The sequence below is a fragment of the Hemitrygon akajei genome, chromosome 26 (assembly GCF_048418815.1).
Source record: "Hemitrygon akajei chromosome 26, sHemAka1.3, whole genome shotgun sequence".
Lineage (NCBI taxonomy): Eukaryota > Metazoa > Chordata > Chondrichthyes > Myliobatiformes > Dasyatidae > Hemitrygon > Hemitrygon akajei.
This window is the reverse complement of record NC_133149.1, coordinates 42,541,312-42,553,344: the sequence shown is the minus strand read 5'-3', so window position 1 is coordinate 42,553,344 and position 12,033 is coordinate 42,541,312. Positions and strand designations below refer to the sequence as shown.

The following is a 12,033-nucleotide window of genomic DNA, read 5'->3' as shown; positions in this document are numbered from 1 at the left end:
AAGAAACAGTTCCTAAAATGTTAAGTGCCTTTGTCAGTCAACATTGCACTTAGTGTACGACTGCCTTAGAGACTCCAGCTCTGGACTTTTTCCTCTGGGTTTACTACTGAAGCCTTCCCCATGAGTGGGTATAGCCACAAGCCAGCAGAGATTTGAGATCAGTTTCCTTCTCCTAGATGAGCTGCCAACCACGGCTGACGGTCCCCACCTCCCTGAAGTGACTGGTTTTAAGGTGCCAGTAACTCGACTTTGCCCCTTCTCCTGTCAGTAGAAACAGTTCCATCAGGCTTAGTAGCTAAGCCACACGTGAAGGCCAGGAGCTAGACTTGGTTGTCAGAGGCTATTTGAGGTGCACACTATTGACAGCAGATATATAATAGGTAGTGGGAGTTTATCCCCATTACCAGCCCTGGCTATAACAACCTTCAGGAACCATGAGACATCTGTAGAAATTTGCATCTTTGGTGACAGACCAAGTCTCCTCAAACTCCTAAGGAAATATTGCCGCTGTTGTGCTTTCTTTGTAATTGCATTTTGTAATTGGGCCCAGGATAGAACTTCAGAGATGTTGACACACAGGAAGTTGCTCATGCTTTCCACTGCTGGCCCCTTGATGAGGACTGGTATGTGTGATCCCACAAATTTTACAGAAAAATTTTCCATAGCATTCATCCAACTCCATTAATGACATTGAAACTGCAACCATTTCACCAAAATGTTATCAAGAAAAACTCACAAAAATGTTATCAAAAGCTGAACACCTCTGAAGTATTGTTAGTAGAGATGACAACATGGGTCATCACAGTAGTGTAGAGGTTAACATAACGCTTTACAGCGATTGGGGTTCAATTCTTGCCACTGTCTGTAAGGAGTTTGTAAGTTCTCCAGTGACCACTTGGGTTTCCTCCGGGTGTTCTGGTTTCTTCCCACATTGCAAAGATGTACAAGGTAGTGAGAGTTAGAATGTCTTGGGTATGCTATGTTAGTGCCGGAAGTGTGGCAGGCTGACTCCAGGACATCCTTGGAATATGTTAGTCGTTGACATAATTGGATCCTGGTGCTTTGGACTCCCCCTTTATAGGAAACATCCTCTCCACACCCACTCTACCTAGGCCTTTTAACACTCAATAGAGAGGTTTCAATGAGATCACCCCTCATTCTTTTAAACTCCAGTGAGCAAAGGCCCAGAGCCAACAAACGCTACTCATATATTAACTCCTTCTGTTATTATGTGCATACATAATACAGAACTTCAGTTCCTAGTGTGTAATATGGGTGGTTCTCCTGGAACCAGAAATGACCTTGGTGAGCAGGTCACATGCATTCATGTTCGCTGGAGTGTCCCAAATAAAGATGTGTTAGTTTTTACCCATGTTAAGTTTGCCTTTATTCAGAACAAACATAACACCTTCATTCCTGGAATCATTCTTGTGAACTTCCTCTGGACCCTCTCCAATGCCAGCACATCTTTTCTTCAATAAGGGGCCCAAAACTGCTCACAATACTTCAAGTGCATTCTGACCAATGCATTATAAATTCTCAACATTACATCCTTGCTTTTGTTTTCTAGTCCTCTAAAATGAATGCTAACATTGTATTTGCCTTCCTCATCACCGACTCAACCTGCAAGTTAACATTTAGAGAAACATGCACAAAGGCTGCCATCCCAAGTCCCTTTGCACCTCTGATTTTTGAAATTTCTCCCTATTTAGAAAATAGTCTACGTCTTTCTTCCTTCTACCGAAGTGCATGAACATATACTTCCCTACGCTATATTCCATCTGCCACTTCTTTGCCCATTCTCCCAATCTGTCCAAGTCCTTCTGCAGACTCCCTGCTAGCTCAACACTACCTGCCCCTCCACCTATCTTTGCATTGTCTGCAAACTTGGCTACAAAGCCATCAACTCCTTCATCCAAATCGATGACATATAACATAAAAGTAATTGGTCCCATCTCCAACCCCTGGAACACCACTTGTCACCTGTAGTCAACCAGAATAGGCCCCCTTTATTTCCACTCTTTTTCTCCTGCTGGTCAACCAATCTTCTATCATTGCTAGTACTTTTTCTGTATATACCATGGGCTCTTATCTTGTTAAGCAGCCTCATGTGTGGCACCTTGTCAAATGCCTTCTGAAAATCCAAGTAAACAACATCCACTGACAATCCTTTGTCTATCCTGCCTGTTCTTTTTTCAAAGAATTCCAACAGATTTGTCAGGCGAGATTTCCCCTTAAGGAAACCATGCTGACTTCGGCCTACTTTATCATGCACCTCCAAGTACCCGAAACTTCATCCTTAATAATTGACCCCAACATCTTCTCAACTACTGAGGTCAGGCTAACTGACCTAAAATTTCCTTTCCGCTGCCTCCCTTCCTTCTTAATGTTGAATATGTTACATAATTCAGTAAAACAAAATAACAATCATTAAAACCAATGTTTAATACATCATGGAAACGTGTATGTAATATCAATTTGCTTAGTTTAATCTTTACCCTTAAAACAAATATGAAAATTCGGATATTTTTATGCCTCTCAAAAATGTTTGTATTTTGACTGAACACACAATTTATTATAGAGGCACACCTCTGTTTCCTGCAGAAGCAGCAGTAAGCTAATGATGCCACCTCTTGCCAGCTCTTAGTATAGGTTAAGATTTTGCTTTTCCCTACAAACCTTCTTCTCCAGCAGACCTTTGCAATCGAGGATGACTTGCTCTACTTGCTCTCTATCAGCTTTTGTGGGTTCTAAGATGACTGATGAGGCCAATGTCAGAAGCATGGACACTTCTGGAAGAATGTCCAGGAAGGATTCCTGACACAATTTGTAGAAAGACCTAAACATAAGAGATTCTACTGATTCTGAAAATTCAGAGCGACCTATACAAAATGCTGGAAAAACTCAGCAGGTCTTAGCAACTCAATATCTATGGAAAGGAATAAACAGTTGTTTTGGGCCAAGACCCTTCATCAGGACTGGCTAGAGGATCTGGTACTAGACAATGAACCTAGTCAGATGACAGATCTCTCAGTGGGTGAGCACCTTGGAGACAGTGACCACAACGCCCTGACCTTTACAAGGACTTGAACAGGGTCAGGACCAGATGGTATGGGAAGCATTTAATTGGGGGAGGGGAATTGTGATGCTATTAGGCAGGAACTTGGAAGCGTAAATTGGGAATAGATGTACTCAGAGAAATGCACAACAGAAATGTGGAGGTTATTTACGGAGCACTTACATGGGGTTCTAGATAAGTTTGTCCCATTGAGGCAGGGAAAGGATGGTAGGGTAAAGGAACGATGGTTGACAAGAGATGTAGAACATCTAGGCAAGAGGAAGAAAGAAACATACTTAAGGTTTAGGATCTTGTGATCTATGTCCATAGCTCCCTCTGAATTGGGTGGTTAAGAAGACATATGGTGTGTTGGCCTTCATTAGTGAAGGGATCAACTTCAAGAGCTGTGAGGTAATGTTACAGGGTGAAATTGATCTCAGAATAGGTTAAAAGGTTGGCACAACATCAAGTGGCAAAGGCCCTGTACTGTGCCATAATGTTCTATGTTTGACAGATAGAATGGGATTGATGGGACAAGCAGATGGGTGGGCATGTGAGCTGGTGAACTCCTGCCATGGACAAGGCTCTTAACACTATTTCTCCACTTTGAGTGGTCATTAGATTTCCAAGAGTCAAGGGGATGATGCACTTTTTCAGTTGGCTTTCAGCATAAACTTGAAATAGCTTCCTCTCTCCACCTGGTAACTTCTTCCCAGGAAAGAGCTCAGAAAAAACTGGAGACTGCATATGCTGGAATCCCGAACAACAAACAAAAACCTGGACCACATTCCTATCAGCAAATCTGGCCTCAACCGTGTCAAAGTTACTGACTCCATGTCAAGGAAACTATTTTAAAATTCATTCTGTGTTCTTTTCTCCTTCAGCTTAGTGCATTTACGTATGCAATCACAAAGAGAGGCACTGCACACATGTTGGAGGCCACAAAAAAATCACCTTTTTAGAACTAGTATGAACGCAATACAGAAAGAAAAACAAATGATTACTGTAGTAGTAGAGAAAACAACATAATACTTATCATCTACTTAATAAGATGATCTCTGCAGTGTCGGAGGGAACCACAAATCTGACAAGCTTTCATGCAGCTCTCTCTCGATTTCTCACTCTCTTGACATACTCTAACCCTTTCAACGTACTTATCCCTATCTTCTCCAATTCTTAGCACTAGCACCAGTTGTGACTTAGACTAAAGGACAATTCCCTCTTGAAGGACATAAAAAGCAAGTGCCACTTTTTATATCCCTCAGGTTTCCTTCAAAACTAACATAATTATGAGAATTATAACATAATTCTTATCCCAGCATTTTTCTGTCCCTTTGCTACCAGCTGTACCCTCTTAATTCTTACAACCTTCAACCTAGACAAATAGAAAAACAGAGACAACAGGTCTGTAAGGAGGGAAACATTCTTCACCAGTATCTCATCTTAATGATGTGTACAAAATAAAGATAAATCATTGGTCAATAAAGGGGGTAAAACAGGCCATTACCACATTCCAAGCTGACACCATTTTGCCTTTGAACTTCCATTTTATTTTGGCATGTACCAGGAAGGAATCAAATTTAACTCTTTCCTTACACGCCTCAAACCATTGATTACAACAGAGCCAACCTCACCGAAGACTGATATCAAACAATGCTGCACCACTTCCTCAACATTCTTCTCAATCTCTCATCATGATCTTATATACCACTTTCAACAAACTTCATGTGGGTGCAGAGCTAGTCTATAGACCTAGTGGAAAACTGCTCTAGCCATGGTGACTACAGAAGTCAGAACCAAGGTCATGCGAATCTTCATAGTCAATGTGTAGAATGCAGGCGGCTACTGTATTGTATTTATTGACGTTGAAGCCAAGTCCATGCCATCATAGACTCATTGACCATAACATGTGAGAGAATCACCTTCTGCAACCAAGGAGATAAGCTAATTCTTCTGGTTCTCCTGGAAGAACCATGATTCTCTGGCAAAATATGATTGGCAAGTAAGTTGTAGGGAAGGCTAACTATAATGGGGCCCTTCTGTTGACACATAAACACTGTTTCCTCAGAGGCACAAGCACACTTCTGGAAGATTTTGGATTATATCGTGTTCAACTAAGGAACCACAACAATCGCTCATATTATTGACTATTAGATTGACATCTGCCAAATCCCTGCTCCTATTTATACCAAATCTCCTCTAACTCCTAATGAAATATAACCACAGCAATGTCTTCTTCATAATTGTATCAATATGTTGGCCCAGGATTGATCATGACATTCTTCAAAATGGGAGACACCTTTGAATGCTGACCGAGTCTTCCTTATCCACCTCCTCCATGTGACTGTATGGGTTTCAGCCAGGTGCTCCAGTTTCCTCCCACATTCTAAAGATGTACGGTTAGGGTTAGTAAATTGTGGGCATGCTATCTTGGTGCCGGATGCATGGTGACACTAGTGAGCTGCTCCCAGCATAATCCTTTTTGATTTGATTTGACACAAAAGATGCACTTTACTGTATATTTTGATGTACATGTGCCAGATAAAGCTAATTTCTCTCTATAAAAATATTCCCTCTTTGACTTGCACAAAGTCAAGATTGCATAACATTACCGCCTGTGCTTAACTTCAGTATGTAAGGTCAATTTTTTGACCTGCTGTATTCACAGCAAAATAATTAATGGAAGCTTCAAACTATTTTTATGGTTTTTATAATCAATAACTTAATAAGATTCAGATTAATTTACTTATCACATGTACTGTACATCGAAACATACAGTGAAATGCGCTGTTTATGCTGAGAACTGACGCAAACTCTACATAGCACCATCCAGAGACAGAGAAGCAGTTTCAGCGACAGGTTACTATCGATGCAATGCTCCTCAGACAGGATGAAGAGGTCAATACTCCCCAATGCCATTAGGCTTTACAACTCTACCGCCAGGACTTAAGAACTTTTTAAAAGCTATTATTAATGCTTTTTGAGATAGTGATTTAGATGCATATCATATTTTTTACTGAGTTAAGTATTGTATGTAATTAGTTTTGCTACAACAAGTGTATGGGACATTGGAAAAAAAGTTGAATTTCCCCATGGGGATGAATAAAGTATCTATCTATCTAAGGATGTGCTGGGGGCAGCCCACAAGTGTCGCCACACATTCCATTGCCAACATAGCAAGCCAACAATTTACAGCAGAACAACACATAACACAACAACCAACAAAACAACAGCAGCAGGACAAGCCCCTACACACACACACACACACACAAACAAAACAGGCTGCATCCAGACTTCCATTGGACTAGCATACATTGGGCTTTTGACTTCCTCGGTGGACTCATGGCTTTCAGAATCGACCCCATGACTTGTCAGTAACAAAGTTAAACAGCATGTTAACATGGCTATCAAAAAAATAATCAATATGCTAGATAAAAGTGATGACAGTAAAACCCAACTAATCTGGCTCCCCCAAGTGGTGCCAGCAAGCTGATTTTCCTCACTTCTGGATTTTACTTTTATTCATACTCAACAAAGCTTTCTTTCACTTTTATATGCTAAACTGTGCTATAACATTTATTCTTCGAAAGCCCGGTGAATTTAAAGGGAGTAGAATATAGTACCTCATGAGCTTCAGCTTGAAAAAGCAAACCAACATTTACCAGCACTCCCAAATCAGAATCAGGTTTAATCACTGGCAGATGTGAAATTTGTTGTATTATGGCAGCAATACAATATAAAATATTTAAAAATGTATAAATAACATGAATTACATTAAGTATATACTGTATATCTACATATATATTAAACAGATCAATTAAAAATAGTAATGCAAAAGCAGAAATAATAGAAAAAAATTGAGGCAGTGTTCATGGGTTCAATGTCCATTTAGAAATCATATATCAGAGGGGATGAAGTTGTTTTTGAATCATTGAGTGTGTGTCTTCAGGGTTCTGCACCTCCTTCCTGAGGACATGTCCTGGATGGTGGGGGTCCTTAATAATGGACGCCAGCTTTCTGAGACACCGCTCCTTGAAGATATCTTGGATACTATGGAGGCTAGTACCCTTGATGGAGCTGATTAATTTTACAACTTTCTGTAGCTTCTTTCGATCCTGTGCAATAGCACCCCCCTCCCGTACCAGACAGCGATGTGCCCTGTAAGAATGCTCTCCACAGTACATCGGTAGAAGTTTTCAGTGTTTTCAAACCCCAAGATGGCTGCAAACCTACCCAAAGTTCCCAACCCTGGCACTGACCTGGCTAGACACCTGACCCTCAGTTCAGACCCCAGCTAACACACCCATTTGCACTCTGGACTTCCAATTCACATGTGCATATAATGTGCCACGTGCTGAACCACTAGGGTTTCCAAACAATCTCATATTGCTAATGGTTGATTATAGTGACACAACAAAATACAGTGAAAAGCTGGTCTTATATACCGTTCACACAGACCAAATAATTGCAAATGAATTGAGGTAGAAAATTCAAGATTCATGATTGTTTATGGTCATTTATCAGTACACAAGTGTAAAGGAGGATGAAATGATAGTTAATCTGAAAAAAAACACAATAAAACCAATAAATATAAATACATTAGAATAGCTTCATACAGACTGATTGTATGTACATACAGTAAGTGATGCTAGATACAGAAGTATCTGTGCAACTAAGTCACTAACAATGCAGAATAGAGCATAAACCTATTTTAGAGTAATTTAAATTTTATTTTCTATTGTCACGTGAGTAGAATGGAGCAGTAATCTGAGAAATGGCCATTTCTGTTTGCATTTTAGCTAATCCAGAAAACATGATCTAAATCCAAATCACATGGACCCACCGTAATCAACTACTTTTGGGAGTTTTTGTTCTTCATTAATTCACTACATCAAAAATAATTATTATTTGGAATTAGAATCATTACCGTAGTCTTATGAGCAACTTAAATAAAGGGGGGTGCAGATGTTTTAAATCCATCTTTCTCCCTGTAATATGGTGTACTGGTGTCTGAAAGGTGAATATTGGTTTTAGTGAAAACACTGGCAGTTTTAAAAAACTGCTCAATGAAGCACATCTACTAATTATTATGATATAAAATGAATTCTAATATACAGTATTTTCTATTTTAATAGATCTATATTTAATATAGATTGGATGTGGCTTACCAAAGAACTACAGGATTTGGATGAAATCACTCATAATCAAACTGATAATGCCAGTAAGTTAACTGTTCAACTCTTAAAGAACGTTAGGCTCCATAAATTTCACCAGGTCAAAAAAGTCACAATTGCACCTCATAAGCAAGATGGTTTATTAATCAAGCCATAAGTAAACTTGAGATAGACTTGAAGTCTCTGAGTTGCAAGGAGCAATCCTCTACTCGTTGCATTTATTTATCTGACGTAACTACCTTGCTCTGATTTGGAAAAGCTTCTGTAGTATCTTTCATAAATTCTTTTAATCCGTTTGGTCTTCATTCATCAACCGAGATTTTACTATTTTATAAAACATGAGCGACGTATAACAAAAAATATCCTAAAGAATTTGAATAAACTTCAAATCAATTTATATTTGTGAAAGTGCTAATTAATTCTTGCTAGGACTCATTCACGCACCAGTCCGAAGTAATACAAGTGTTTCCGTGGCGGGATATGTATTACCGCCAAAAATTAGAAAGGATTATGCCCGAGGCCTCACGGGAGTTGTAGTTCACATGGTGCTCGGTTTGGAGAAAATGATTGCCTTTCCCGCCGGGCTTTGCGGAACAGTCACTGGTTGAGCATGCGCAGAGAGCTGTTGCGCGCTGGAGAATGAAAGATGTTGTCGTTCGTGGCCGAGGTGCTGGCGTCGTCGGGGAAGTTGGAGAAAGAAGACATCGGCACTAAGATCAACAGGTTGTCTCGCCGGGTCGAAGAGGTCAAGGTAAGATCAAAGTGGCAGGCTTAAGGCTTAAAGCTTAAGTGGGACTGGGGCGACTGAGCAGGCCCGGGATCTGTATCCCGCCGTCTGAGGTCCGGAGCGGGGTAGAGAGCTGCTGGAGGGAGTGTGGGGATTTGGATTGAAACTGCTCGCCAATTTAATAATAATTATCTATAAAATATACTTAAACCAATCATGATCTTGCACCTTGTATTTTACTTGCACTGTACTTTATAGCTGGAGCACTTACTTCTGCATTCCGATTATTATACGTTGTACCACTTCGATGTATCTTTGTAATAATTTGTACCTCGTATATGTAACAATGCTATACCAATTCTATATTTCTGAATCCATTGGCTCAAAGTGCTCTACTTGTTGACACAGTGCTGTGGTTTACTATATGACTTATGCTGCATGCCACAAATTTTTTCTGTTCATGTTTACTGTAATTTTTTTGGGTGGAAATACTTGCACGAGTCTTTTTGTCAGCTACACTTTCAAACTGTTGCATTCCATTATTTTCCTCTTGAATCAACTGGCTGTGTTTCCTATAACTTTTCAAAGATGGCAAGTCATGAATGATCTCACCCACCCTGCTCATGGACTGTTGGTCCCACTCCCAACAGGGAAGAGGCTATTTAGCAGCCATGCCAGGACTACCAGACTCAAAACTTACCCCAAGCAGTAAGGTTTTTCAACACGTCCACCCACTAAACCTCTCTACACCCCCATTACCACTACTTTATCATTTCCTGTCAGAATCACGTTATGTACAAACACTCCTGTACCTAGTGTCACTATGTACTGTACAAATCTATGTACATAATCTTATGTACCTGTATTGGTATTTAATGTGTTTTTTATTATTGTGTTCTTGGTGTGTTTTTATATGCTGGATTGGATCTGGAGTAACAATTGTTCTCCTTTACGTTTGTCTACTGGAAATGACATTAAACAATCTTGAATAAAACTAGTTTTTATAGTAGGTTTGAAGCAACTTTGTTTGAGCTTATGGCATTGTTGTCGTGCTTCACAAAGCCTTCTGTTGATTGGGGTCGGATGTTGCATCCCAGCTGTCTATGTGATACACAAGCCAGGACAGTATGACATGGAGAACAGGCTGTTGCCCATGTAGTAGACATTCTCTCTCCACGCTGCCGATGAACCCAAGGGAGCATCAGAGGCCGATACAGTTTGGTACCAGCAGCATCGCAGGAGTTGCCAGTCAGCTTTGAACTCAACATAGGACTGCCTAAGGGACTCCAGTTCCAGATTATTCCTCTGGGTTTACTCCTGATGCTTTCCACGTGAGTGGGTATAGCTGCAAGACAGTGGAGTTTTGGGATCGGAGTTTTTCTCCTAGATGAGCTGCTAACCATTCATTTATTCATTAACCATTTATTCATCCATGGGGATGAATAAAGTATCTATCTATCTAACCACGGCTGATAAAACGAAGTACACTGCAGATGCTGTGGTCAAATCAACATGTACAAACACGCTGGAGGAACTCAGCAGGTCGGGCAGCATCCGTGGAAACGAGCAGACAACGTTTCGGACCGAGACCCTTCGTCAGGACAAAGACCCTTCTGTCCTGACGAAGGGTCTTGGCCCGAAACGTTGACTGCTCGTTTCCATGGATGCTGCCCGACCTGATGAGCCTCATCTGCCCGAAGCAACTGGTTTTAAGGTGCTGTTATGCCCACAAGGGGATAAAGTAATTTGTGAAGCTTTCAGCTGAAAATTTTTTTCTTCTCTCCCCCCCCCCCAGGGTGAAGTATTCAACAACATAAGCAAGAAGTATGAGGAATTCATCCCAAGTTTAAAGAATGGAGATGACCTGGTAAATCAGGTGGAGGAGATCTCATTGGAGATAGATGTACTGAAGCCACAAATTGAAAATCAGGTAATAGAAGAGTAAAATCCAACAAGTAAATGTCACATTGTACAAAGGCCTCATTGACTAAGACAAAGAATGGCAACAGGATGTATTTTAGATCTCGTGCTTGTGTCCACAGAGGTCTTAGTACAATTATGCTGGACTCTGTCATGCTACAGGTCACACTAAGCTCGGAGATTACAGAAGATGGCACAGTACTTGGATGTATGCAGAACTGTAATATTGCTGTATTTTTAATGGGAAGCTGGAGTTAGGTAGCTGGAATAGTTACTTGTTTAAAATATCCAAGCGGTCTTGACCATTTTGTGTTCTTTTATGAAATTAATTATGCTATTGTCAATGTGAAAAACTTAATTTGAGTTTGCAAAGCCCTGTTAAACTTTTAGTGCTATGTATTTTCCCCAGGATTTTTAATGGAATTTTCACGATGAGCGTAATTTATAAATATATGTAGAAGTATTGTGGAACAAAAGGGTTTAAAGTTTAAGTACCTTCAGTGGTCTTGCATTTTCTGCACATGCAGAAATTCTATATGGGCTCTTCATAATTAAAATATTCATAATTTAGCCTTGCATCATACTTAATCTCGGTCATTATAAATTGTTAATTTTTCAGCAAAAAAAATCAAGAGAGATGGTTTTTTAACAGGTGCAAAGGGATCTTCGTGTTGCTGTTACTGAATTCAGTGAACTGAAGCAGCAGCTGGAACAAAGTACAGTTTTACTGAGTGTGTTAACAGAATTACATGAGGTAAGTGAAGAAAGCTTTTAAAGTTGCCTTACTTTCCCCATTCTGGATATTTTCATTCCCATATATGTTTTCTCTTAAACTGAATTTTTTAATGAAGTTAATTTAGACAACTATTTGTTGTTCATTTTACCTGAAACGGTTTTTCTGACCAATATCTCTGCCAACTCTTTCCACAAGACTGAAGTCAGAAGCATGATGGAATGCTCCCTGTTTACACAGATGGCTGCTGCTTCATCAATGCTATTTAGGATAAAGCAAGTCTGCTTGATTTGAGAATACTCGCTGCTGCAGCATCGTATGCCCTGCCCCCCACCCCCAACCACTGGTACATCATCTTCGAAGTGCACTGAAGCAACTGTGACTTCCTTGACAGCATCTTCTAAGCTTGCAACAAGAGCAG

At 40.2% G+C, this 12,033-nt stretch overlaps 1 protein-coding gene across 1 annotated transcript in view; it reads left to right on the top strand.

Moving 5' to 3' along the window:
• Positions 1-8,840: 8,840 nt before the first annotated feature.
• The window catches only part of zw10 (zw10 kinetochore protein), a 36,668-nt gene continuing 33,475 nt past the window's right edge, over positions 8,841-12,033 (top strand). Inside the window, exons 1-3 of the mRNA XM_073030039.1 lie at positions 8,841-8,983; positions 10,755-10,889; positions 11,532-11,633. Of these exons, the coding sequence (XP_072886140.1) occupies positions 8,879-8,983; positions 10,755-10,889; positions 11,532-11,633 (342 nt within the window). The 5' untranslated portion in view covers positions 8,841-8,878. The remainder of the gene's footprint in view (positions 8,984-10,754; positions 10,890-11,531; positions 11,634-12,033) is intronic.